This window comes from Marasmius oreades, chromosome 1, assembly GCF_018924745.1.
Source record: "Marasmius oreades isolate 03SP1 chromosome 1, whole genome shotgun sequence".
Taxonomy (NCBI): domain Eukaryota; kingdom Fungi; phylum Basidiomycota; class Agaricomycetes; order Agaricales; family Marasmiaceae; genus Marasmius; species Marasmius oreades.
The window spans coordinates 1,463,115-1,485,566 of record NC_057323.1 but is presented as its reverse complement, the minus strand read 5'-3'; the positions used below and the strand labels follow the sequence as shown (position 1 = coordinate 1,485,566).

The 22,452-nt window shown below is 43.3% G+C and overlaps 4 protein-coding genes across 4 annotated transcripts; 2 read left to right on the top strand and 2 right to left on the bottom strand.

The window, feature by feature from the left end:
- Positions 1 to 65: 65 nt before the first annotated feature.
- Positions 66 to 1,993, top strand: E1B28_000407 (uncharacterized protein). Its single transcript, XM_043146227.1, has 5 exons — positions 66 to 265; positions 332 to 723; positions 788 to 1,456; positions 1,516 to 1,862; positions 1,920 to 1,993. Exons 1-4 carry the CDS (start codon positions 170 to 172, stop codon positions 1,571 to 1,573), a joined length of 1,215 nt encoding a protein of 404 aa, XP_043014927.1. The 5' UTR covers positions 66 to 169; the 3' UTR covers positions 1,574 to 1,862; positions 1,920 to 1,993.
- E1B28_000406 (uncharacterized protein) lies at positions 1,726 to 3,396 on the bottom strand (the record flags this gene model as incomplete). The annotated part of the gene is made up of 6 exons (XM_043146226.1): positions 3,286 to 3,396; positions 3,187 to 3,223; positions 2,808 to 2,922; positions 2,383 to 2,757; positions 1,836 to 2,329; positions 1,726 to 1,779 (listed from the first exon to the last, which is right to left on the bottom strand). Exons 3-6 carry the CDS (start codon positions 2,821 to 2,823, stop codon positions 1,726 to 1,728), a joined length of 939 nt encoding a protein of 312 aa, XP_043014926.1. The 5' UTR covers positions 2,824 to 2,922; positions 3,187 to 3,223; positions 3,286 to 3,396.
- Positions 3,397 to 3,462: 66 nt separating this feature from the next.
- Positions 3,463 to 5,190, top strand: E1B28_000405 (uncharacterized protein). The gene is made up of 2 exons (XM_043146225.1): positions 3,463 to 4,340; positions 4,400 to 5,190. The coding sequence occupies exons 1-2, from the start codon at positions 4,218 to 4,220 to the stop codon at positions 5,177 to 5,179; spliced, it is 903 nt and encodes a 300-aa protein (XP_043014925.1). The 5' UTR covers positions 3,463 to 4,217; the 3' UTR covers positions 5,180 to 5,190.
- Positions 5,191 to 20,854: 15,664 nt separating this feature from the next.
- E1B28_000404 (uncharacterized protein) lies at positions 20,855 to 22,378 on the bottom strand (the record flags this gene model as incomplete). The annotated part of the gene is made up of 1 exon (XM_043146224.1): positions 20,855 to 22,378. The coding sequence occupies one exon, from the start codon at positions 22,376 to 22,378 to the stop codon at positions 20,855 to 20,857; it is 1,524 nt and encodes a 507-aa protein (XP_043014924.1).
- Between the last annotated feature and the right edge of the window lie 74 nt (positions 22,379 to 22,452).

Sequence of the window (22,452 nt, the reverse complement as noted above, 5' to 3'; positions counted from 1 at the left end):
TAAACTGCAAGATTGAACTTTGAAGAGAGCCGGGCCGAGCTTGTTCTTGTACTTACGAGCTGAGGGGTACTCTGAAAGGATATTGCACAGGGATTTTGTGCGTACGACCATACGTCGGATATCACCATGATCGACAGGACTTTGTTTTCGTCCACGATGTATCCGCTCAATGTTCTCTCGTTCCTTTATCAACCAGCAACGAAAAGTTCTGGCAAAGTCCACCTCTATATTCAGGCGTATATACAGGACTGATGACTCTACGCCGGTGTGTTTATTGCTCGGTTTCACACACTTACCAGCACGGCTGAAATCAGAAATATACACCATGCAGGTCAATCAACCACCACCACCTTGTCGCCAGATAATACACAAGGTGGATGCATCTCTCACAAGTTCAGAAGATTCTGCAGCCTTCTCCGTGTTGTGCTATAATATCCTATGCCCGCAATATGCCTCAGCGGCGATTTACCCTTACACGCCTCCTCAGGCTCTGGAATGGAACTATAGGAGGGATCGCATCATGAATGAGATATGTCTCTATTCATGTGATTTCGTCTGCATGCAGGAAGTCGATCGGGACATATACGACGAATGGTTGAGGGGGACGATGAAGCAAGAGGGATACGAGAGCGTGTATTGTCCTGCATGGGTCAAGAGTCTACCACGGAACAATGGCAAGAGAGAAAAGAGGGACGGCTGTGCTGTGTTTTGGAAGGCAGAGAGGTCTGGCGATGTTTGTTTGAAAATCGCATGTTCACAATGGTTGACTTACACGAGGCGACATTAGATACGGACTAGTCGAGGATCAGTTCATCGAGTTTTCGAATCTCGCCAAAAACCGCCAGGACTTCAAGTCCTGTAAGGCTGTCTCCAAACGTTTATTGCAACGAGGAAACATCGGCATCATCTGTCTCTTCAAGTGTCTTTCTACCCGGAAACAGTTGTTGTTAACCAACACACACATCTATTGGGACCCAGAATTTTGCGATGTCAAACTCGTACAGGTTGGCATGTTACTTAGAGAAATGGAGAAAGTTGCAGATCGCGTTCGAAGCGAAATGGCTCAAGTACAGCCCGCTGGGCCACCGGAGCTACCTATCGTCTTGTGTGGAGACTTCAACTCTCTACCATCCTCGGGCGTCTATGATTTTTTGTCAACAGGAACCATCCCGAAAAATCATCCGGATTTTAAACATTTTCAGTACGGACGGTTCACGAAGCACGGCATGAGACATGGATTGGGACTGAGAAGCGCCTATGCTGCGAGAGTTGGTCAGTCGGACGAGGGTGAAGTGCTCCCATGGACGAATTACACCGCTCACTTCAAGGGTGTTCTCGACTACATTTGGTACTCGAAGGATACACTCGAATCGAAGTCTATCCTTGGGAAAATCGACGAAGTTTACTTGGAAGCGGAGAAAGTGACGGGCTTTCCCCACACCCATTTTCCGAGCGAGTGAGTATCCCCGGATTCGCGTCGAAATATCTATATGCTGATACCCAAGTCTATCGAAGCCATATCCCCATCATGACTGAGTTTGCGTGGAGAGGTTCTACGAAGGCAAGTATGTAGGAGGTCATCGCACCTGGATTACAGCTGGATTACAATTATGCGTACAAGTTCACATCTACGAGGAAGCGATAAGTATAAGTAGGCTGTGGTGGGTATATGTATAAGTATCAGTGCGAGCGAGATGAATAGGACATAAAACCCTTCAGCCCAGTTCACATCAATTCCATCAAAACCTGGAGTGCCTTTTCTGGGTCTGCCCAATGAACCTGGAAACGGTGAACAGTGAAAACCAGGCGTGGACGTGGACAGGAAGGGAACGAACGAAATGATTGATTCCCGGTACCAACTTGTAGGTGATATTGGTCCATCCACCGAAGGTTGTCTCATCGTCCTGGATTGCCCAAAGACCAGCAATCCCCAAGGCACCCGTTTTCTCGCCGCATATACACGATCTTCTCATATGAGGAAAGATTGTCGCTATCTCCTTGCCAAAAAAGGCCTTGTGGTAGCACCAAGACAATTGATTCGTGAAATAATAGGTATACGGGACATCCACACCAGCAGCAGTATCGTCGAACGTCGTTAACCTTTTGAGCGTTTCGGATCCAAACGTGAAGAATGTAGGAACAGCATCCGGTGACGCCACAACCCAAGAAAGTTTCTCGAGATCGCGGGTCGAGAGATCACCGTGGTCGAAATATGAGGTAGCCCATTGACTGAAGGCGCGTAGTCTTGACGCGGGAGGGATAGACTCGTCTGTCAGCGGTAACCATGATTGTGAAGGGGGTGGTAGTCCTAGTATCATAGGTGCGGCTTCTAGAATGGAAGGGATTAGTGGATATAAAAAGACATCCAATTCTTTTTCCTACCGTAGAAAATGAGTGACCGTAAGTGCGGGCCCAACCGAGCACGAATGTCACCGGAAAGTGTACAGGAGCTAGCAACAGCAGCCGCAGCATGGCTAGCCCCAATCGACCATCCCAATATCGAGACGCCACCGTGAACTCCATCGGTTGAAAGAGGCGGGAGTTCGTGCTCTTGTATAAAACTGTCGATGAATTTGAGGATCTCATGTCCTCTTTCTTCCATAAACGCGTCCTTTTCGGTCTCTGAAGAATTCTGTCGGTAGACGAGGTCGAGTTCTAGAGCGGTGTATGGTGTAGACCCGGGGAAAGCGCGACGGTTGATGGCTACGAAGCGAACACCACTAGAGACAGCCAGGTCGATGACTTTTTCAAATATAGCTACCGAACGCGTTAGCAGTGTAAATAAAAGGAAGATTGAGTCTACATACCGTTCGTAAATACCATCCCATGAATAGCGAAAACCGTGGTGTAACACGATTGAGCTGGTGCGCCACTGTCAAGGTAGGAGAGTTCGACGCCGGTGGCCTTGTTCACCACAATGCTCTTGAAAAACATGAGTAATTTTTTTGAATGGAATGAGAGGAAAGAGAGAAAGGAAAGGTAGAGGAAGAATGAAAGCTTCTGCTTCTTAAATTATAAAATCCTATCATGGCATTCGGAGCCCGTTTCGATCGTGCCTCGATGGAACATAGCAGTGCCAGTAAGGACTCTCCTGCCAGAATCTGTCCCGATGAGACATCGACTATTTGGTGTCCTCTCTCGTCTTAGAATGTGCCAAGTGACGTGTACAGGATGTACAGTACTGACCGAAATGTTTAGGGTGCTGCAAACTTTCGCGCTTGAGCTACAGGTGACAGCGAAAATAAGAACGAGAAAAAAAACAGAGTAAATAGGCTTCCGTCTCACCCGAACTCCCGTATCGTGCATTAAATGTACTTTTAAAACTCTTATCGAAAAAACACGATCAATTGCAGTGAGCTTGAAATTGATAGCGTATGGGGAAGGAGAAACGTGTTTTGTCACAGAATGTCACAGTCACACCATAAAAGCTTGAGCCATACGTGAGATCTTGATGCATGATGCCTCCCAACCCTTCCTAGTACCAGTGGGTCAATGGACGTCTTGCTCGTGTCCGCGAACCAGGATCAGCGTCAAAGTATAATGCAAGCTTGCTGGCTCCGGGAAAGCAAGTATCACCCACTTGGAATACGGTATATATACTCTCAGAGCTCTTCGGGGGACCAGATGTCCTACTCGGAGTTCGGCGTTTCTCGAAAGACTACGTATGGTTCGTCCTAAGTTTCCAACGGCTCAAGCCCCCTGGGCTTAAATTCTATCACTTCATCATTCTGATTTACAGCTTTCATGAATACTGCCCTGTGTGCGAATTTTACTCGATCTTAGCTCTCATCTCACAATGAGCTCATACAGGTTTCTGATCATGAATCGTGGGTCTATGTCCTTCGACGCACTTGTCATCGGAGTGCACACTGCGATACTTCAAGACTCAAGGAAGCGTGTTCTACGTAAGGGATGATCACTCCGTGCACGTCTGTCAGACATAAGAACCCACGTCAACGGACATGAAGTATTCAACGGACTTGACTTCTACTTTGGACATTCAACATTTTGTCGTCCTGAGGAAGCTTCCCTCCCCCTCGGGCTGGCTTAGTCGTAGCCTACGATCCCGGATATTTATCCTTTCTCTGCACCTATAACCCCCGACGCTCCTGAAAATTCTCAAACTTATTCCCTGCTTCTAAACTTTATTGAGATTGTATATCTCTTCCTCTTCTGAACTAGCGCGCAAGCCTTCGCCTGTCTCTTCCCATTCCCCGATGAACCATTACGAGGACTATGAGTCGCGATGTTCCTCTTTGGGACCGCTCATCTCAAGAGGGATGGGACTGCACAACTGTGGATACTTCGCTCGAGTCATCAACAGGCGAGGCTGCCGAAATGTAAGCGAAAAAAAATAAAATCGACTTGATTCCGCTTACTGACACCATCACATTGACAGTCAGGTATGAGGCTAACACTCTCGGAAGGAGACGTCGTCTTCATTACCAATAACCACATCGCTGAAAAGCCCGGGTGGCTTTTTGGTATCCGACTTACAGGGGACAATTCCCTAGCCGAAGTTGGTCTAGTTCATCAGAGTGATATCGCTCAAGTGTCAAAGGATGAGATCTCACGATGGCCAGCGATCTTAGACCGACCTATCCCTTCATCGGTTTCATCCGTTTTGTTTCTCGGAGGCAGGACGGGGAGAGTTCATTTCGGTATACCAGCCCGAATTGTTTCCTGCCGTACAGGATATACGACTGTTCGAGTGCAAGGGGAGATGGGGAGGTATCTGGATGTCGATGTTGGGGAGGTTGTCCTGCTCGTCGGATACGCCAACAACAATTATTATGCGATCAAGGCTAGCTGGGATGATCATGACCGAGTCTGGTCTGGCCTGGTCGATCATCATGACGTTATTCTACTACGGCCTGTTGGACCCAATGAACTTGTTGATATTCAGCAGGAACCCCTACCGATTGAGAATGAGGATGCAGACGACCGAGTGGAGCACACAAACATTATGAGCGCTGGAACAGGAGTGGGAGATCTCCAAGGCTTCATTGGAATGGAAGGATACCTCGACAATTTTTGCCAGAAAGCCAGCGAAGGGTTATCGCCGTTCAATCTTCGTATCATGAAATGGAGGTCGGAAGTCTACGCAAATAGTTATTCTAGGATTCGGAGGTTTAACTCTTTTGAATTGACTACACATGTAAATCTTGAAGTACATTGAAATGATACGTATGACTATGGATAAAATAAATATTAAAATGCAATAAAGATATTAAGATGATGTGATGAGATGGCGATACAGATGAGGACGCATTGGACAGCGTGTCTGTGAAGGATAGAATGTGTGTACCTGCAACTTTGGATAAGTTAAATGTTTAAAGAGGAGCACATGATTGTGCATCGTCGTCTGAGCCTTCTTGTAGCGTTTTACTCCATTCGATCACTTTGGGATGTGCCATAACCTTTAGATGATTGATGAGCAACGAAGGATCGTATTCAAGTCTCAAACATACCTTTTTGGGATTGAACCCAATTACTTGAAGGCCATCCAGCGATGAGGCGCGAGACAAGGCCACATAGCTTTGTCCCCGTTCGAAAACTCTTCCAAGATCAACTTTGACGCGGTGAAGAGTCTGACCTTGACTCTTATGGATTGACATCGCCCAGGCGAGGATGAGAGGTCTGTATGACTTTGTATAAGCATAATGTATACTGTACATGGATTATTAAAATCACTTACAACTGTAGACGCCGTGCAAGAACCTTGCCTTCGCGATCCTCTACCCTGAACTCATCCCGTTTGATCAACACCGCTTCCGTGGCCGTACGTCCAGAGTCATCTGGAAGTGGATACTCAAAGACAACAAGCGGGTACCTATCGTCCAGCTCGGGATTTGCCTTGCCTTTTCCTTTTGCCCCAGGCTGCACTTCGTTCTCCTTTTCCACATGTTCCGCAAAAGCCATGACGGGTGTTCTGCCGTCGTCTTGGAGAAGAACGTGCCGAAGGAGCGCGCCGTTTTTCTTCGTTTCTGTTGATGGTTTGCTGAGCTGTGTTTTGCTCACTTCTGAAAGCGACACAGAAGAGGACAAAGCAGACGGTGATGCAGCGTAAAAGGATTTCGCGGAGTTATTGGAGGAAGAAACCTTAGGCGTTTCAGCCTTGGATGACGGCTTGCTGTTGCTTGACAAGGTACCGACCAATTGATTCGGGTGATAAAATCCTACAACTCTTCCAACGACCCCATTGACCAGAACATCATCGACATTCTTTATTAGCATGACTTGCGCGTCAACCTTCAGCTCGACTTGTTGCTCGGCTAGAAGATTTTCGAGAAGGGTCAGCTTCTCACCACTATCCTTAGCGACGTATGTGATAGACTTAGACAGAAGAGCACGTAGTCGCTTCGCATTCGACTGAGCGACTTGGTTACGGAGTGGGAAGAGTTCTGTGGGGAGGATGGTGCTGTCTTTTAGAGGCCTGGAAAGAGATGTGAAAAGGGTGTTAGATTCGTATGATGGCGCTCCCTCTCTCAGGGAATTTAAGGCAGCAATAAATCCTTCATTAAATTTCGATGAGTTCCAGAATCGATATAGGTAAAATCGCCATACTAAAATCCTTTTGCCGAAACACTTGTGTAAGGTTGATCGTGTGTGTGAGGGTACTTTTCCATGCTGGTGATTCAAAGGCGAAAACGGGTTCCTGATTGTTCTTTGTGACTGGTGGAAGCTGGAAAAAATCCCCGGTAGCGATGAGCTTGAACATTCATCAGATAAAGCCATTACATGTACTCTATGCTACACACCTGTATCCCACCGAATGGCTTCTCAGTCTTCTTCCTCAACCTTGTGGCAATGGCCGCCAGCTGCTGGAAAAGCTGCCCATCAACCATCAATACTACTAAGACTTTAGACTGGAACTACAACAAGAGCTGGCAATGAATACCTTCATCGATGATTAAAGCCTTGGTTTTCTTCCAGCGTTGCAAGGCGGGTTTACATGTTCTTATACATTTAATAACGGAATCGATATCCTGACAGTTGGGCGTCACCGCTCCCCATGAATGAATGGTCATGCCTGTTGCCGTTTTGTTAATGAAAGTTCAGTAATCAATGTAGAGCACACGCACCTCCAATGTTCGAAGAAGCCATTCCGGTGCTAGCTGTTATCGATACTGCATCCTTGTCCTTGGCGTATTTTTTGTGAAGGGCGTTAATGATGGCTCGAAGTAAGAGCGATTTGCCGGTCCCTGTGCGAAGACGTAACCGATGTGAGATTTTACTACCGAATCCGGGCCCCACTTACCAGCTGCTCCAGTAAAAAACAGACTCTTTCCTTCATCAACCACCATCCTCAGTACTTTCGTCTGCTCTACATTCAACGCGACGTGTGAAGGCTCGTCGCCTGAAGCGCCGTGTTTGCGAGGGATAGGCACTTTCGGTGAAAAGAATGACTCGAGGGTTTGACGAGCTTTTTTTTTAGCAGGGATTGCAGAAGGCGCGCTGTTGGCCTTGCGTTTAGCACCCGCAAGAGTCATATCGGATCGAGGGCAGCCCGTGGCTAGGTGAAGGTGTATGGAGCAAGCGGACTTCAACTGTCAACCACGTGATGGCGTGTCGGTATACAGTCGTGGACAATCAAACACGACAATTCCGTTAGCGTGGGATTTTGAATTATCTGGACCAAAAAAATGACGGATCTGAACTCAGAAATACATCGAAAAAAGGTGTTCCGAAGTTTTTCCCACGACCCGTTTTCGAGTCTCAATCTTTGGACCAATTTCGACGATTTTTTTTGGCCAACCTCGGTCCCATGTATATACAATTCTCTACCAGGTATTGAGGACCATCCCGTCCGTGAGACTGCTTGGTGACCCTGTTGCTTCTGCATGGCCCACTCAGCTGCTTTGCCAGTAAGCCCATAATGATATGCATTCATGAACCTGAATGACTGATTTATAAACTTCCGTATAACCTCTGCCGGGCAAGCATAAAGTACAAGGTTGGTCCACCTCGTTCAATACATGGTGTCTGGTGAAAATTGTAGCAGACTTTGAGGAATTCCAACTCGACTTTTTGCTTTGTGCCTTGCTGCCCCCTTTTTTAACACATCGGGAACCCAATCCTCATCCTCAAGGGGGCTCACTAAAAAAAAAAATGCACCTGAGGTCAAATTTCTCTGTGAAGGGGTCAAGAGGGACCCTACCTACTTATGTAACCATTCCCATGCACCATATATAGTAATAGTGCATGTGGCATATGTCAGATGAGGTATTGCCCTATTTGCTTTGGATCTGAAGCCAGTCAGATAGGAAATTGAGCAAGAGAATTCTAATGTATTTTGTCGTACATACTGTTCTTTTTGTAGAATAGGACGTAAGTACAAATGAACGATGTCCTCAGACGTAGTAAGATGACTCTATTATACCTGTAGAATAGGACGTAAGTACAAATGAACGATGTCTACAGGGATAGAACGTAAGTAAACCAAGACTGGTGTAGAATAGGAATTAGTTACTCACCCTCAGACGTAGTAAGACGACTGAGGGTGTCGGATCTGTAACGACGATATAAAAGGTGAATACGGTTTGAAATATGGTGAAATTGGAATGGAGCATATGGTTGTAGAATGATAAAGAAAAGGAGAAGCGATCGATCGACGATCAAATGTAGGCGTGCGCCATATGTACAGTCAGAGCCGTTCCTTAACACTCCCCCTGGCGCCACGCCTCCAGTCCAAGTTCATCAAACTGACAATCTTATGATGGGTCGACTTAGGCAGCGGTTTCGTGAGGATGTCCGCAACATTGTCATGAGTTGAAATAGGCGTAACGACGATTTCTCCGGCCTGTACCCGATCCCGAACATAATGGTAACGAATTTGGAGATGTTTGGATAACCCATGCGCTTTAGTTGTTTCGGTAAGGCTGATTGACCCAAGATTGTCACAGAACAAAGACATGGGGAAACCCTGAGGGAGAAAGACCTCGTCGAGCCAGTTTTTCATCCACATCGACTGTTGTGCACCCCTCGCTAATGCGATATACTCGGCCTCGGTGGATGAGAGCGCAACGATAGGTTGCCGTTTCGACGACCACGAAACAGGGGCACCTCCCATGAAGAAGATATACCCTGATGTAGATCTCCTAGTATCAACACAGCCTGCCCAGTCAGCATCGACATAGCCTTGAGGTTTGAGACCATGTCCAGGTGAACCATCAGTAGCTGCCTTGTATAGCAGACCAAAATCTAACGTTCCGCTATCGCGGATATAATCTACTAGTACCTAAATAAACGCATTTTTAACATTTTTATATATAATATAATCAAAATGGGAACATAATATGAGGATTAGAGCAAGCCCAAGCTGCTAGTCAAAGCACGGGTCTATTTGCGGGTTATCCGAAGTACAGAAAGTACGAAACACCCTATAGATGAGAGTCTTCGACGTTCCGAAACCTGTAGGAACTGATGAAGCAGCCTTTAAAAACCTTCGTTCATTTGGATAGGCCTCGTCTCACTCGCAATTACCTGTAGCAAACATGGGGACACTTGATTTTACTATCAATTTATTGATTTCTTCGATATTGGTTGAAAAGACGGAAACAACTCTTAGAAGTACATCTGGAAGTAACAATCGGACGGATGTAACTATCTAAAGTCCACTTCGGACTTAAGGAACAGAGACAGTGCCGGTGGCTGTAACTTACAGCTGGAAACAAGAAAAGGGGCGGATGTCGATGATGTCCGGTCAGAAAGGATATTCTACCAGGAAAGAACCATAGGAACGGTCCCTGGAATGTAGATCGAACAGTTTTGGACTATTCCAGATCGGATAGAACAAGAGAGAACAAGGGAGCACATGGGGACTCGCCTTGGAAACAAAAAGGGGTCAGGATGTATCCACATGCAAATGTCAAAGATATCCGACTCGGAACAGGAATAAAGAAAATATGAGGAAAAGGAATAAGGAATACTATATTCTGGACAGTTTTATATCTAATTGACATGTACTATACCTGATTAAGGGTACTTTGGTATCTCTGAAAGGGATTTCTCTATATTTTCGACTTTTTACCATATCTTCGACGTTTGATTATTATTTATTCGAAAAGGCGTATATAAGGAAGGGTGGTAGCAGCAGTATTTCCCCAGTAACATACGACAGAAGCCTAAGTGCTTTCACTAGGGGACTCTGGCTCATACTTTGCCCCACTTCTTCGAAGTTGGTGTTTGTATTTGGAAAAGATTGGATTTGAACTTTGAATTTGATTTGAATTTGTTGCCACTTTGGTACTTGGAAACTTTGAACTTGTAGAGTCGCTTTGACTCGAATTTGAATTGAATTTGATAGTTCTATTTGAACTTAGAAAGAATTGAACACCTCCTCGAAGTAGTGAACTTCGTAGAAAGCCTTTGTCATTTTGACTTGTGAACACCGAATTTGAATTTGTTTTGAACCATATAAAGCCCCACCCTTGAAGTCATATCTTAGAGTTCTCAGTGAACCTTGCTGAGAGCGTCCATTGATACCGACCTCCACAAATCAACTACGCTAATTGCTAGTGTTGGGTTTGGTTTTGCACACTTCGTGCTTGGAGTGTGTTTTGCTGCACCTTGTGGTAGCTTTTAGTGCCGTTATCATTGGTGACCACCGCAGGGGGTGGTATCACTAAGAAAAGACTTCATTTACATTGTACATCTCGACTTCGAAGAAGTTCGCTTCGAGAAGTTACCCTATACCCGTTGAACTTTACGGAAGAATCTGTCAAAATTGCTCCTAAAAGCGACCCACCAGTTGCGAATAAAGGAAAAGCATTAGAGACTTCTAAGAAAAGAACAACTTTGACTTCGACTGTTGCAGGACAGTCACAATTGTTTGATCACAGTCTCTCAAATATTCAGAAGAAGCTTGAGGAACTGAGAAAAAGGAATACAGAACAAATAAGAGATTCGGAAGCAGCCCGGTTAAGAATAAATCAATCTTTAGCTGAGTCGCCGACGAAAAGAGGGTATTTTACCATCGAAGAAGGCATTAGTACTGCTAGTCTAATACCATTACCATCTTCCTCACGTGAATCATCTTTATCGAGTTTGTTGTCAGACGTAGAATCAGAATTTAGAATGTCGAATAGAAATGAATCAATGGCGCCGACAGAAATGTCGGATCGCCCACCAAAGAACTCCTGGATGGAGCTCTCTGAAGAAGCGAGAGATGTCCTGAAAGGGGACAAATACAAGTTGCGACTTCAGGTCTTTAGTAAAGATCACCCGGAACATTTCGAAGGTTGGCTTACAGCCTTAGAGGATTATTTCCGGTTCCATAACATAGAGAATGGTGAAGCGCGGATCAATTTTACTATGACCCAGATGGACATAGCAACCAGAGAGCTATTAGCGGAGGTTGTACCGTCATCTCGAGGTTATGATTGGGAAAAATTCCGAGAAGAGTTACTTAAGGAATTCCCGGAAGCGCAGGACAGGAAGATTGGCTCTCATGAGCGTCTACTTGCCATTTGCGAGAAAGCGAAGTATATACCGATTGGACATACCTCGAAGTTAGCTGCATTTAATCGTGAATTCAACTTAGAATCGAAGAAGTTGAAAAATGTGAATCCGCCGTTGATTACGAATGTGGACCTAGTCCGGTATTATATCAACACTTTGGAGCCCCGCTTTGCGGAGGAGTTACGGAAACATCTGTTTGCCAAAGCCATGGCAGAGTCCAGTAAGGACATGGACATCGCTGAAAAGCTAAAGAGACGTCAGGATCCGTGGATGATCGAAGATGTTCAAGAAGCGGCTATCAACATGTCTGTTACGATGATACAAGGTGCATATTTACCAGAAGTAGGACAATCAGGTAGAGATACCTATGCGGGGTTAACGCCTGCAGGGTATACGATGCTTCATGGTGTAAGACAGTCTGAAGATCAGTTTTTGAGACCACCGGTCCCGGAAACTAGGGAAAAGAAATTCAAAGACGAATGGGAACAGAAAGTTTCGTCTTCGATGGACACATATAATGTGAAACTCCGAGAATTGGGACAGCAAGTCTCAGAACAGAATAAGGCAACGGAAAATAATAACCGATTACTCCTTGAATTGATGAGAACAATGAAAGTGAGCACCGGAAATGGGACTCAGAATAACGGAAACCAATACCAACGTCCTGGCGATAGAACGTGCAATGGAAATGAGTCTTCGTCAAAGTCTAACTGGGTCGAGGATATGCAGTGTTGGTTCTGCAATAAGGAAGGACATACCGTGAGGGACTGTCCGGAACAAGCAGATTTATTGGCGAAAGGAATTTTGAGAAGGAATGCTGATGGAAAGTTCGAGTTGAAGAACGGGGACCGGGTTCCGTTTGTGAGATTCGGGGAACCAGGACCAACTCGTGCGGAAAGGATTTGGGCAATTGCCAAAGAGAAAGGATGGACAGCTAAGACTTCGGTGATGGCGCAGAGCTTAATGTTTGAAGTCGAAGAAGAGCCAACACCGGTCTCGAACTTCCAGTTTGCGCTGGAAGAAACTATCAAAGAAATGGGTGACTCAGATGAATCGAAAGTATTATCGGTTCTGATGAAGAAACTCAATGGCTCAAAAAACTAGAAGTTCCAAGGAAAGGGCAGGGCAGTAAAAGGGATAAGGCCCAGGAAAAGACCCTTGAGGAACCTCGAAGATTGAAGCCGGAAGTTGTGATTTCGCCGCCGAAAAACTTTGATAGATCCAAGTACGTAGTTCCACAGTTGAGAAAAGAAAATGAAGAAAATGATAATGAGCCGACTTCGAAGAAGTCAAAAGAAAAGGAAACTAGCGAGGAACAAACTTCAGAGAAGGAAGATCCTCAAGAGAGACACTTTGATCGGGTAGAACCGATTGAGAGGATATTTCAACCAAGGGATTTTGCTTTACCCAGGAAACCAGAAGAAGACCAGGGAAACAAAGGTCAAGGAAGCCGGAACATTTCAGAGAAAGTCGAAGACATTAGAAGGGCTATTAGGCCTAAGTCGGAGAAACTTTCTTTGAATGATGACGATTGGAAAGTCGTAAAGCAGAAAGCGGTTGAAGAGATTGCGGACAAAATTCTGAGACAGGAAGTTGAGATTTCGACGTCGCATGCTATAAAAGCTTCGCCGGAATTACAGAAAGCCTTGTTAAGGAAACTTAGAAATCGGAGACTGCCTAGAAGGGATGCGAAGTCCTTTTTCGAAGCAGAAATAGATGAAAAGTTAGTAAAGCAATTTTCTAACTTTGGAACGGAAAGTGAGTTCGTCGATCTCGATGAACTCGAAGTTGACCAAACATTTGAAGTTTTGGAAGAAGCTAGAGGACAGCTTGAAGCTGGTTCAATAGTTCAGAAAGATCTGGTGGAACAGTATATCAGAGACCTTCCTATGGAACAGCAGCGTAATGTTTTTATAGTTGCTAATGTAATGGATGGTCTTCGATGTATTTATCCAGAAGTCAATGGGTCCAAAGAAAGAGTAGAAACTATCATAGATAGTGGATCTCAGATAGTTGCAGTAGATATGGTTGTAGCTATTGGACTTGGAATGATTTGGGATCCAGACACAAATGTGGTGATGCAATCTGCAAATGGTCAACTACAAAGGACTAAAGGATTAGCAAGGAATGTACCTTTCACATTTGGTGAAGTAGAAGTCTTTTTACAACTTCATGTTGTCGAAGATGCTCCTTATCAGATTTTGTTGGGAAGACCTTTCGACGTTTTAACAAACTCAGAGGTTCAGAATTTCCCAGATGGTGATCAACTCATAGTAATCACTTGCCCTAATACTAGAGTAAAGTGTACTATACCAACTTACCCTAGAGGTGAGGGAATTAAGATTCGCCATAAAACAAAGAAGCCAATCCTTAGAAGAGAAAATGCTAGAGCCAGACAGGCTAGAAAAGAAAGAGAAGATGAATTAAAAAGAGAGGAAAATTCAGAAATAGAAAATTTTCAATGAGCCTTGAGGAATTGCTAGATGATCAAGGAGAGGTTGCATTGAGTTTTATTTTTGAGGATAATAAAATTGAGATAGAAGGGTATAAATTACCAGAAAAGAATAACTTTGAGTCAGTAGAATTAGCAGAAGCATTTGTCTTAGCTAGTAAATCTGATTTCGAAGAAGTCACAGCCTTGTTAGCCTCTAGCGCTAGAATAGAAGAAATAGAAAAAGGATTAAGTGGAGAGAACCCACTTATCAATGATAACTCAGAAACTCCTTACGGAAACCCTGAGAATCTAACAAGTTTAGAGCCAGCCTCTGTATTTGGGAAGTATAAACCAGTGCACTTGAAGGTTAGACCGCAACTTGCACCAATGCCAGAAGAATTTAGGGTACAAAGGAATATTACTGGAGATCCACTAGCGGAACTTCCAGAACTATCTCCTAATCCACCTGAATATTCGCCTGGAGAAAGATATACTTTAGAAAGGAAAGAGGTCATTGACAAGAATCACTCCGAAGATTTCTTGTGGCCAGAAGAAAGGAAATTGTTGCATCATTTCATGACAGTACAGGAAAAAGGATTTGCTTGGTGTGCAGAAGAAGGAGGAAACTTCAGGACAGACTTCTTCCCTCCAATCAAATTTCCAGTACTACCACATACTCCATGGGTGGAAAAGAATATTCCTATTCCACCTGGGATTTATGAAGAAGTATGCAAGATCCTGAAAGATAAGATAGCAGCTGGTGTTTACGAACCCACTACTTCGTCTTATCGATCTAGATGGTTTATGGTTTTGAAGAAAGATGGAAAGAGTCTGCGCTTAGTTCATAGCTTAGAAGCTTTGAATAGAGTTACGATCCAACACTCAGGAATTCCACCAGGAACAGCAGAGATAGCTTCTAGCTTTTCTGGAAGAGCATGTTTAGGCATGTTGGACATCTGGGTTGGTTACGATGAAAGACTGATAGATGAAAAGTCAAGGGACTATACTACGTTCCAGACTCCATTTGGTCCTTATCGTTTGGTTAAATTACCAATGGGTTGGACAAACTCTGTTCCATTATTTCATGAAGATGTATCATACATCTTTAGAGAAGAAATGCCACATGTCACAAGACCATATATTGATGATGTTCCTATCAGAGGACCAGCCTCTAGATACGAAACACCAGATGGGTCATTTGAAACCATACCAGAAAATAAAGGAATTAGAAGATTTGTTTGGGAACATTTCCAGAACGTAAATCGGATAGTTCAGCGCATGAAGTATGTTGGTGGAACCTTTTCGGGTCCTAAAGCATACTTGTGTGTATCAGAAGGGTTAGTAGTAGGACACAGAGTGTCCTATGAAGGAGAAAAGCCAGTAGAAAAGTTGGCGGAAGTCATCCTATCATGGGACCCTGCAAACTTTGAAAACAGAACGCATATAAAATCTTTCTTGGGCACAGCAGGACAAATGCGAATGTTCATTAAGGATTATGCGAAAATTACACGTCCATTGACTAAGTTGACTGCAGCAAACGTACCTTTTGTCATTGGGGAAGCGGAGATGAAGGCTGTGAGAACAGTTCAAGAAGCTATTCAAAATGCGCCAGCACTCAAACCCATTGACTATGAAAATCCTAATGGAATTACGTTAGCGGTAGATACTTCATGGCAAGCGGTTGGATTCTACTTATATCAAGAAGATCCAGAAAATCCTCGCAGGAAGTTCTTCAACTACTTTGGTTCCATTACCCTTAATGAAAGAGAAGCAAGGTTTTCTCAACCGAAAAGAGAATTATATGGTTTGATGATGGCTCTAAGAGCTACCAAATATCAGACCTATGGATGCAGAAACTTAACAGTTGAAACCGATGCTAGCTACATAAAAGGAATGTTAGACAATCCTAGTAGTGCGCCAAATGCCAGTATCAACCGTTGGATAGAAGAAATTAGACTCTGGAGATTTACCTTAGTCCATATCAAGGGATTAGTACATGGGCCAGATGGTTTATCGAGACCGCCACCAGGTGGCAAGTCAACTGAGAGACCAGAAGGTTGGGAAGAATTTCTAGAGGATGATGATGGAAAACCGGTAAAATTCAGGATGGGTGAAAACCAGACTGAAGAACCATTAGAATTTGAGACCTTCAAGGATCATATAGATCCTAGGTCAGGATATTTTAATGAAGTTGTAGACTTCACAGAGTTAGCTACAAATGTAGTGGATTTTGAGGAAGAATTGCAAGAAGTCAGAGATGAAGAAAGACTTTGGGCTTATTATTTTGAGTCCTTTCATTATAAGAAAGAAAGTTGGGCTAGAAGCTATTCACTAAAAGAAGTGGTAGTTATCCCATCAGAAATAGACTTGGAATGGTCAAGGGACCATCCATATGATGAAATTCATCGAAGTCAAGAAGCAATTGATCAAGATGAAGGAATTCCAAAGATTATTGACTGGTTGGTCAACTCAGACTCAGATGTCTTGAAATTAATGACCGCATCAGAGAAAAGTAAATTTATACGAAGGGCTGCTATCACAAATCTGCAACTCACCTAGTTTCTTGATGTGATATGGAAGAGTGATAGAAGGAGATTAGCAGTGAAGCTTAGATGGAGAGCACAGAGATGTTGTATGAAGACAAAAGATGTTGTTAAGTCTGAGGCTCTAAGGCTCAGACTGTCTAGCTTATATACATAAATTCTATCTAGGACCCCAGATACTATACTAAGACCTCTAATACTCTATTTGAATAGTAGCACATGGTGTGCTTGGTAATTGTCTGGTTGGAATACTTCAGGTACATTCCAGAACAATGGTTCCTTAGCAACAATCTGAGAAACCATATGGTACACTGGGTAATCCTGGGAAACCACATGGTGAAGCCTGGGAAACTATATGGTGTAGTGGGTAACACTGAGTAAATATATAGTACTCTGGGTTGCTCAAGCATGCTTGGCAACAAGGATCAACATCTAGACATCTAGCCTGCCAAGGCTGTTACTAGTGCGATCTAGATCTAACATAATTCCCCCTGGATCTGATCTACAATCTGAAGTGTCTAGAATGGTCTAGAACAAGTCCAATGGTCCACTCCATCTTTGGAATATCTAGTGATATGATAAGATAAACATATGGCACAGATAAGATAAATGTTAGATAGGGATAAGACAGTGAAATCTGTGACATCACCCCCTCTTTTGGTTCAAGCTCCGAGAAGAACTTTTCGTTAATCTGACAAATTTTGTGTGTCATCTTGAATTTCGATAATGTGTACTGGGGGAAGCCCTAAGCGCTTGTATTCTTGAATTTTATCTTGAGCATTTGCGAGATTCTTTTCAGGTTCCCAAGTATCATCTTCTCGACCAAACCCTGACCATCTTACAAGATATTGTGTTTTTCTTCTATAAATGCGATGTTGTAGGATTTTTTCAACTTCCCACTCATCTTCACCTTTTACTACAATTGGCTTAGGTGGTGGTCCTCTTTGTCCCACAATAGTTGGTTCATTGTAGGTGGCTAATTTGCTGGCATGAAAAACTGGATGGTAACTGCGGAATTTTGGAGGCAACTTCAGTTTGAAGGTAACTGGAGACAGTTTCTCCAGAATTTCAAATGGTCCTTCAAATCGTGGATTGAGTGCTCGTCCCTTGGTTTGATAATCCTTGAGGTTGAGTAACACTTTGTCACCAACTTTGAAAGGAACAGCTTGTACCCCTTTATCGTAGTACCACTTCATACGCTCAGCAGCTAACTTGAGAGCAGCTTTCGCCTGCTCTTGTGCATCATGTCGTCTTTGCGCAATGTTATTAAGATCTTCATTACATTGAAGGTCTTTTGTGATTGTTGGTCCTGCTCTTGGATGATGACCATACTCTAAAAAGAAAGGACTCTCTTTAGTTCCTTCATGTGCTTGATTGTTATAGGCAAACTCTGCCATTCCTAACATCAATGCCCAATCATCTAGATTGTAATCGACATAGCACCGAAGGTATTGTTCCAGAACTTGGTTGACACGTTCAGTTTGACCATCTGTCTGTGGATGATATGCTGTTGACATTGTTGATTTAATTCCAAGTAGTTTACACCATTCCTGGAATAGTTCTGCAGCAAACTGGGTTCCACGATCAGAGATAATCTGTAGAGGTAGTCCATGCAGTGGGTAGACTCTGTCATAGAGTAATCGTGCAAGGTCTTCTGCTGTGAAGTTGCCAGTAATTGGGAAGAAGTGAGCACGTTTTATTAAACGGTCAACCACTACACAGATTGCGTCAAATCCATATGATTCTGGTAATTGAGTTATAAGGTCAATGGAGATAATCTCCCAAGGTCTATTAGGAACCTCATTTGGTTGTAGCAGTCCAAAAGGCTGTTGTGGGCGATTTTTCATCTGCTGACACGTATCACAGCCTGTAATATAATTCTTTACAAAGATTGACATTCCTGGCCACCAATAGTTTCTAGTAACCAATTCATATGTTTTCCACCTTCCTGGATGACCAGCTGATAACAAATCATGGTGAATATACACAACTCTTCGGCGAAGATGATCATCTGTGCTTTTAGGTATATAGACTTTCCCTCGATAGAGTAGTAATCCATTTTCATAGTTCCATTCCTCCAGAGATTTCTTGAATTCTCTTGGTCCTGACTTAAGAAGTGATTTATAATCCTTCGTAACTTCATCTGAAAGTAGTGCTGCTTTGACCTCTCTTAGGATTTGGTCATCATTGACAGGTGATTCATGAGTAGCCTCGATTGCCTGAATTGCAAAAAACTCAGGTTTGAGCAAGATTTGGTCTCTGTTATCGAGGTTTACCCCCTCCTCATGATCTGGCCTCCTGGACAGAGGGTCTTCAGCTTGCATTGTTTTTCCTGGTTTATGGTGAAGGGTGTAGTCAAAGCGAGTGAGATACAAAGCCCATCTAGCTTGTCTCCGAGTGAGTTTTTGGGCTGATTTGAAGTATGTCAAATTCTGGTGATCTGACCAAATCTCAAATTTAACTGGATGTCCTTCCAAGTAATGTCTGTATTCCTCCAAAGCTCTGATGATAGCAAGTAACTCTTTATGATAAATTTCGTAGTTTCGTTCATGTACATCAAGCGACTTGGAGTAAAATGCAACTGGATGCCAAAGATTATCTTCTGGACTTAGTTGTGATAAGACGGCTCCCACAGCAAAGTCACTGGCATCTGTTGATAGTCGGAAAGGATTTACATCATCCGGTATTCGTAAAATAGGAGCTGAGGTAAAGGCCTTTTTCAGTGCCTCAAAAGCATTTTGCTGACTCTCGCTCCAGACCCATTGTTGTTCTTTCTTGGTGAGATTAGTGAGTGGTTTAGCAATCTTGGCAAAGTCTTTAATAAACCTGCGATAGAAATTCGCAAAGCCTAAGAAAGCTTGAATATGTTTGACCTTACTAGGTACTGGCCACTCAAGAACTCCTGCAACCTTCTTGGGATCCATTGCAACATGTCCCTTGGAAATGATCATGCCAAGATATTCAATAGTATCTTTCTCAAAGAAACATTTCTCAGCTTTCACATACAAATCATTGTCTTGAAGTCTTTTCAGCACTTCTTTAACAATTTTCTGATGCTCATTTTTGTCATTCCCAAAGATTAATATGTCATCCAAATACACCATAACTTGCCCATTGCGAATCAAGTCTCCTAATATTTCATTCATCATTGCTTGAAAAGTAGCTGGTGCATTTGAAAATCCAAAGTACATGACTGTTGCCTCAAATAACCCACGTTTTGTGGTGAAAGCAGTTTTCCACTCATCCCCTTCTCGAATTCGAACATTGTTATATCCCCACCGAAGATCAATCTTAGTGAAGATAGATGCAGAACTTAATGTATCAATCAAGTCAGATATTCTGGGAATAGGGTAACGGTTTTTAACCGTAACTGCATTGAGTGCACGATAGTCCATAACTGGACGAAGAGATCCATCATGTTTTTTAACAAAAAAGAAGGGTGCAGCTACAGGACTCTTTGATGGTCTAATGTAGCCTTTGCGAAGTTCTTCATCAATCCACTCATCCAAGGAGTTTTGCTCTTTTGGAGATAACAGATAAATTTTAGCTGGTTTGGGGAGTGTTGCACCTTCCACAAAATCAATTGGATGATCATAAACTTTACGTTCTGGCATCCGTTCTGATTTCTTCTTTGAGAAGACATTGCCATATTGATGCAACCACTCTGGCACATGGGACTTCCAAGTAATGGTGTCCTCATCTGTTTCACTAAGTTCTTCATCCATGTCCTTTTCATCAAACATGGTTGCAATGACTGCTGCTTGTTGTCGATCTTCTGGATCATCAATATCGATCCAGTTAATGTATGGATTTTCCATGTCCTCTTCTCCTAAATTGTCCAGTGAGGATTCCCATGGTAAATCTGGTTCGATTTCGAGCTCATCAGCTCCAGCTTCGATAATCTTCGTTTTATGGGCTCTAGTGGCACATGTATCTGGGCACCTGGTGAACTCCCATTCTCCTGCCTGCCAATCAATCTGTGGATTGTGCTTGTATAAGTATGAGTACCCAAGAATCATTTCCTTGTCCCCTAGATGGGTGACAAATAGATAATGTATTGTTTTATGGGTCCCAATCTCAACGTAGGCACGGACATACTCTATGATTTGTCCTGATTTATTGAAAGTTCCATCCGCATTCTTTACATCATACGGTGTTGCCAACTTATGTGTTACCAGGTTGTTAGTTTCAACAAACTTTTGGTCGATGAAATTTGTTGTGGCCCCAGAATCAACAAGAGCCTCAGTCTGTACTTTTTTTCCATATACCCAAAGTGTTACTGGAAGTCTAAAAGACGATTTCTTGTTGCGAGCAATATTTATATTACAAGATTCCAGTACTACTTTTTCTAAGTCTTGCTTAGAGCTGATAGTAGGTATACTATTCCCGCACTGTAGATCACAGACATTATCCTCTACAGTGCATCGGGAAAATCCACGTTAGATCGCCGATTTGCCTTCAATTTTTGACCCGTCGATCGAGAAGGCCCCGACTGTACTTCATCGACTTGCACAGTTGTCCCCTTTATGGCAGACTGGGAATCGGGTATTTCTACGATTCTCGCAGAGTTGATGTTGACAGTTGCAGCTGGGGGAGCTGTACCATCATCATCATCATCATCCATCTCCTTCATAAATTCCAATAATCGCGCCTTGAAAGATTTCTTGGCCCCTGGCGCACCTTGTCCTACTTTGTTATTCTGCACAGATGAGGATGAAGTTGATGAAGAGCTTTTAGGAGCAGGTTTCTTGCTCTCATTTCCAGGTTTATCCCAACAATCATTAGTGTTGTGACTAGAAGCCTTGTTTTTTAAGCCTTTTGCAGCGCAAATATTACAATGCTTCTTCTTTTTAACTTCCTGGGAGTTGGCTTCTTTTGATTTGCCTTTGCTCTTCTTTGCAGAATCAATCTCCATTGCATCTGAGTCAGATGTATTGCCATTGCCTTTATTGCCATTGCCAAAGATTACACTCTTAGCCTTTTCAGGATGCAAAGCCTTGTATGCTTTAAGCAAGAGATCAAGATACTCTTGCCAAGCTTTAGGTAGAGTACCATTCATTTCCTGAATAACCAAAGCATTTTTGAGCTCCTGAGGAATAACTTCCTTAAGTTTATCAATGAGAACAGAGTCCTCATACTCTGTAATACGAGCTAGAGTGCGGTACTGCTCAGAGTATTTGATGAAGTCCTTATTTGCTAAAGCTTTATTCAACCAAAGTTGTGTAAGCTCAAGCTTTGCCCCTTCTTTGTCATCACGCTTGCCATAGATATTTTTGAGTTCTTGGAGGAAACTCTCCCAAGACCCAAGGTCTTCTCCATGTCCAACCTTATCATAGTATTTTTTCATGTAGGTGGTGGCTGGAGATCTAAGGCGAAGCATTGCTGTTACAATCTTCTGATGATCAGTTACAACTCCTGTTGCACTGTTGAATAGGGCAATCTGATTGATCCAGTCATCCAATTTGGATTTGCTGTCAGACCCAGAAAAGGTAGAAGGCTCTGGAACTTTAAGAGACTTGGAGCTAGGTCCAGCACCAGCATCAGCAGGAAATTTATCCAGCTGGGCTTTATATGTTGCAAGAAGGTTTCCTTGCAGGGTAGTCAACTGCTTTAGGCTTTCCACTTCCTTTTGCAAGGATTCTATAGTGTCAGCCATATCAAGAAGCACTCCATGATCATTCCTATAGGCATTGTAAATGTTGTTGAAGGAAGTATTCATGTGGGTAGTAGCTGCATTTATATGTATGTCTACATAGTTCTTTACAGTTGCTGAAGTTGCTTCATGGGCATTGTGCAGTAAAAGACCAAGTTGCTGTTGTTCTCTTTCTCCTTCATAGCCAAGGACTTCCAGGTCTACACCATTAGCAAGGTGTTGAGCCCAATTTTGAACATTTTCAATGTTGTTGAAATTGACAATGTATGGAATATAGTCAGACATTCCTAGTTTCTTGTTTATCAGTAAACAAGTAAGGAAAAGGATCAATTGTAATGATTTGCCAAATGAGAAGCCAA

What these genes read in the sequence shown, in the direction of transcription:
- E1B28_000407 (XM_043146227.1), top strand. Translation starts at nt 170, where the DNA reads ATGTTCTCTCGTTCCTTTATCAACCAGCAACGAAAAGTTCTGGCAAAG. An exon ending in GGACTGATGACTCTACGCCG is followed by an intron (nt 266 to 331) that starts GTGTGTTTATTG and finishes TACACCATGCAG; the next exon opens with GTCAATCAACCACCACCACC. An exon ending in CACACCCATTTTCCGAGCGA is followed by an intron (nt 1,457 to 1,515) that starts GTGAGTATCCCC and finishes AGTCTATCGAAG; the next exon opens with CCATATCCCCATCATGACTG.
- E1B28_000405 (XM_043146225.1), top strand. Translation starts at nt 4,218, where the DNA reads ATGAACCATTACGAGGACTATGAGTCGCGATGTTCCTCTTTGGGACCG. An exon ending in ACAGGCGAGGCTGCCGAAAT is followed by an intron (nt 4,341 to 4,399) that starts GTAAGCGAAAAA and finishes TCACATTGACAG; the next exon opens with TCAGGTATGAGGCTAACACT.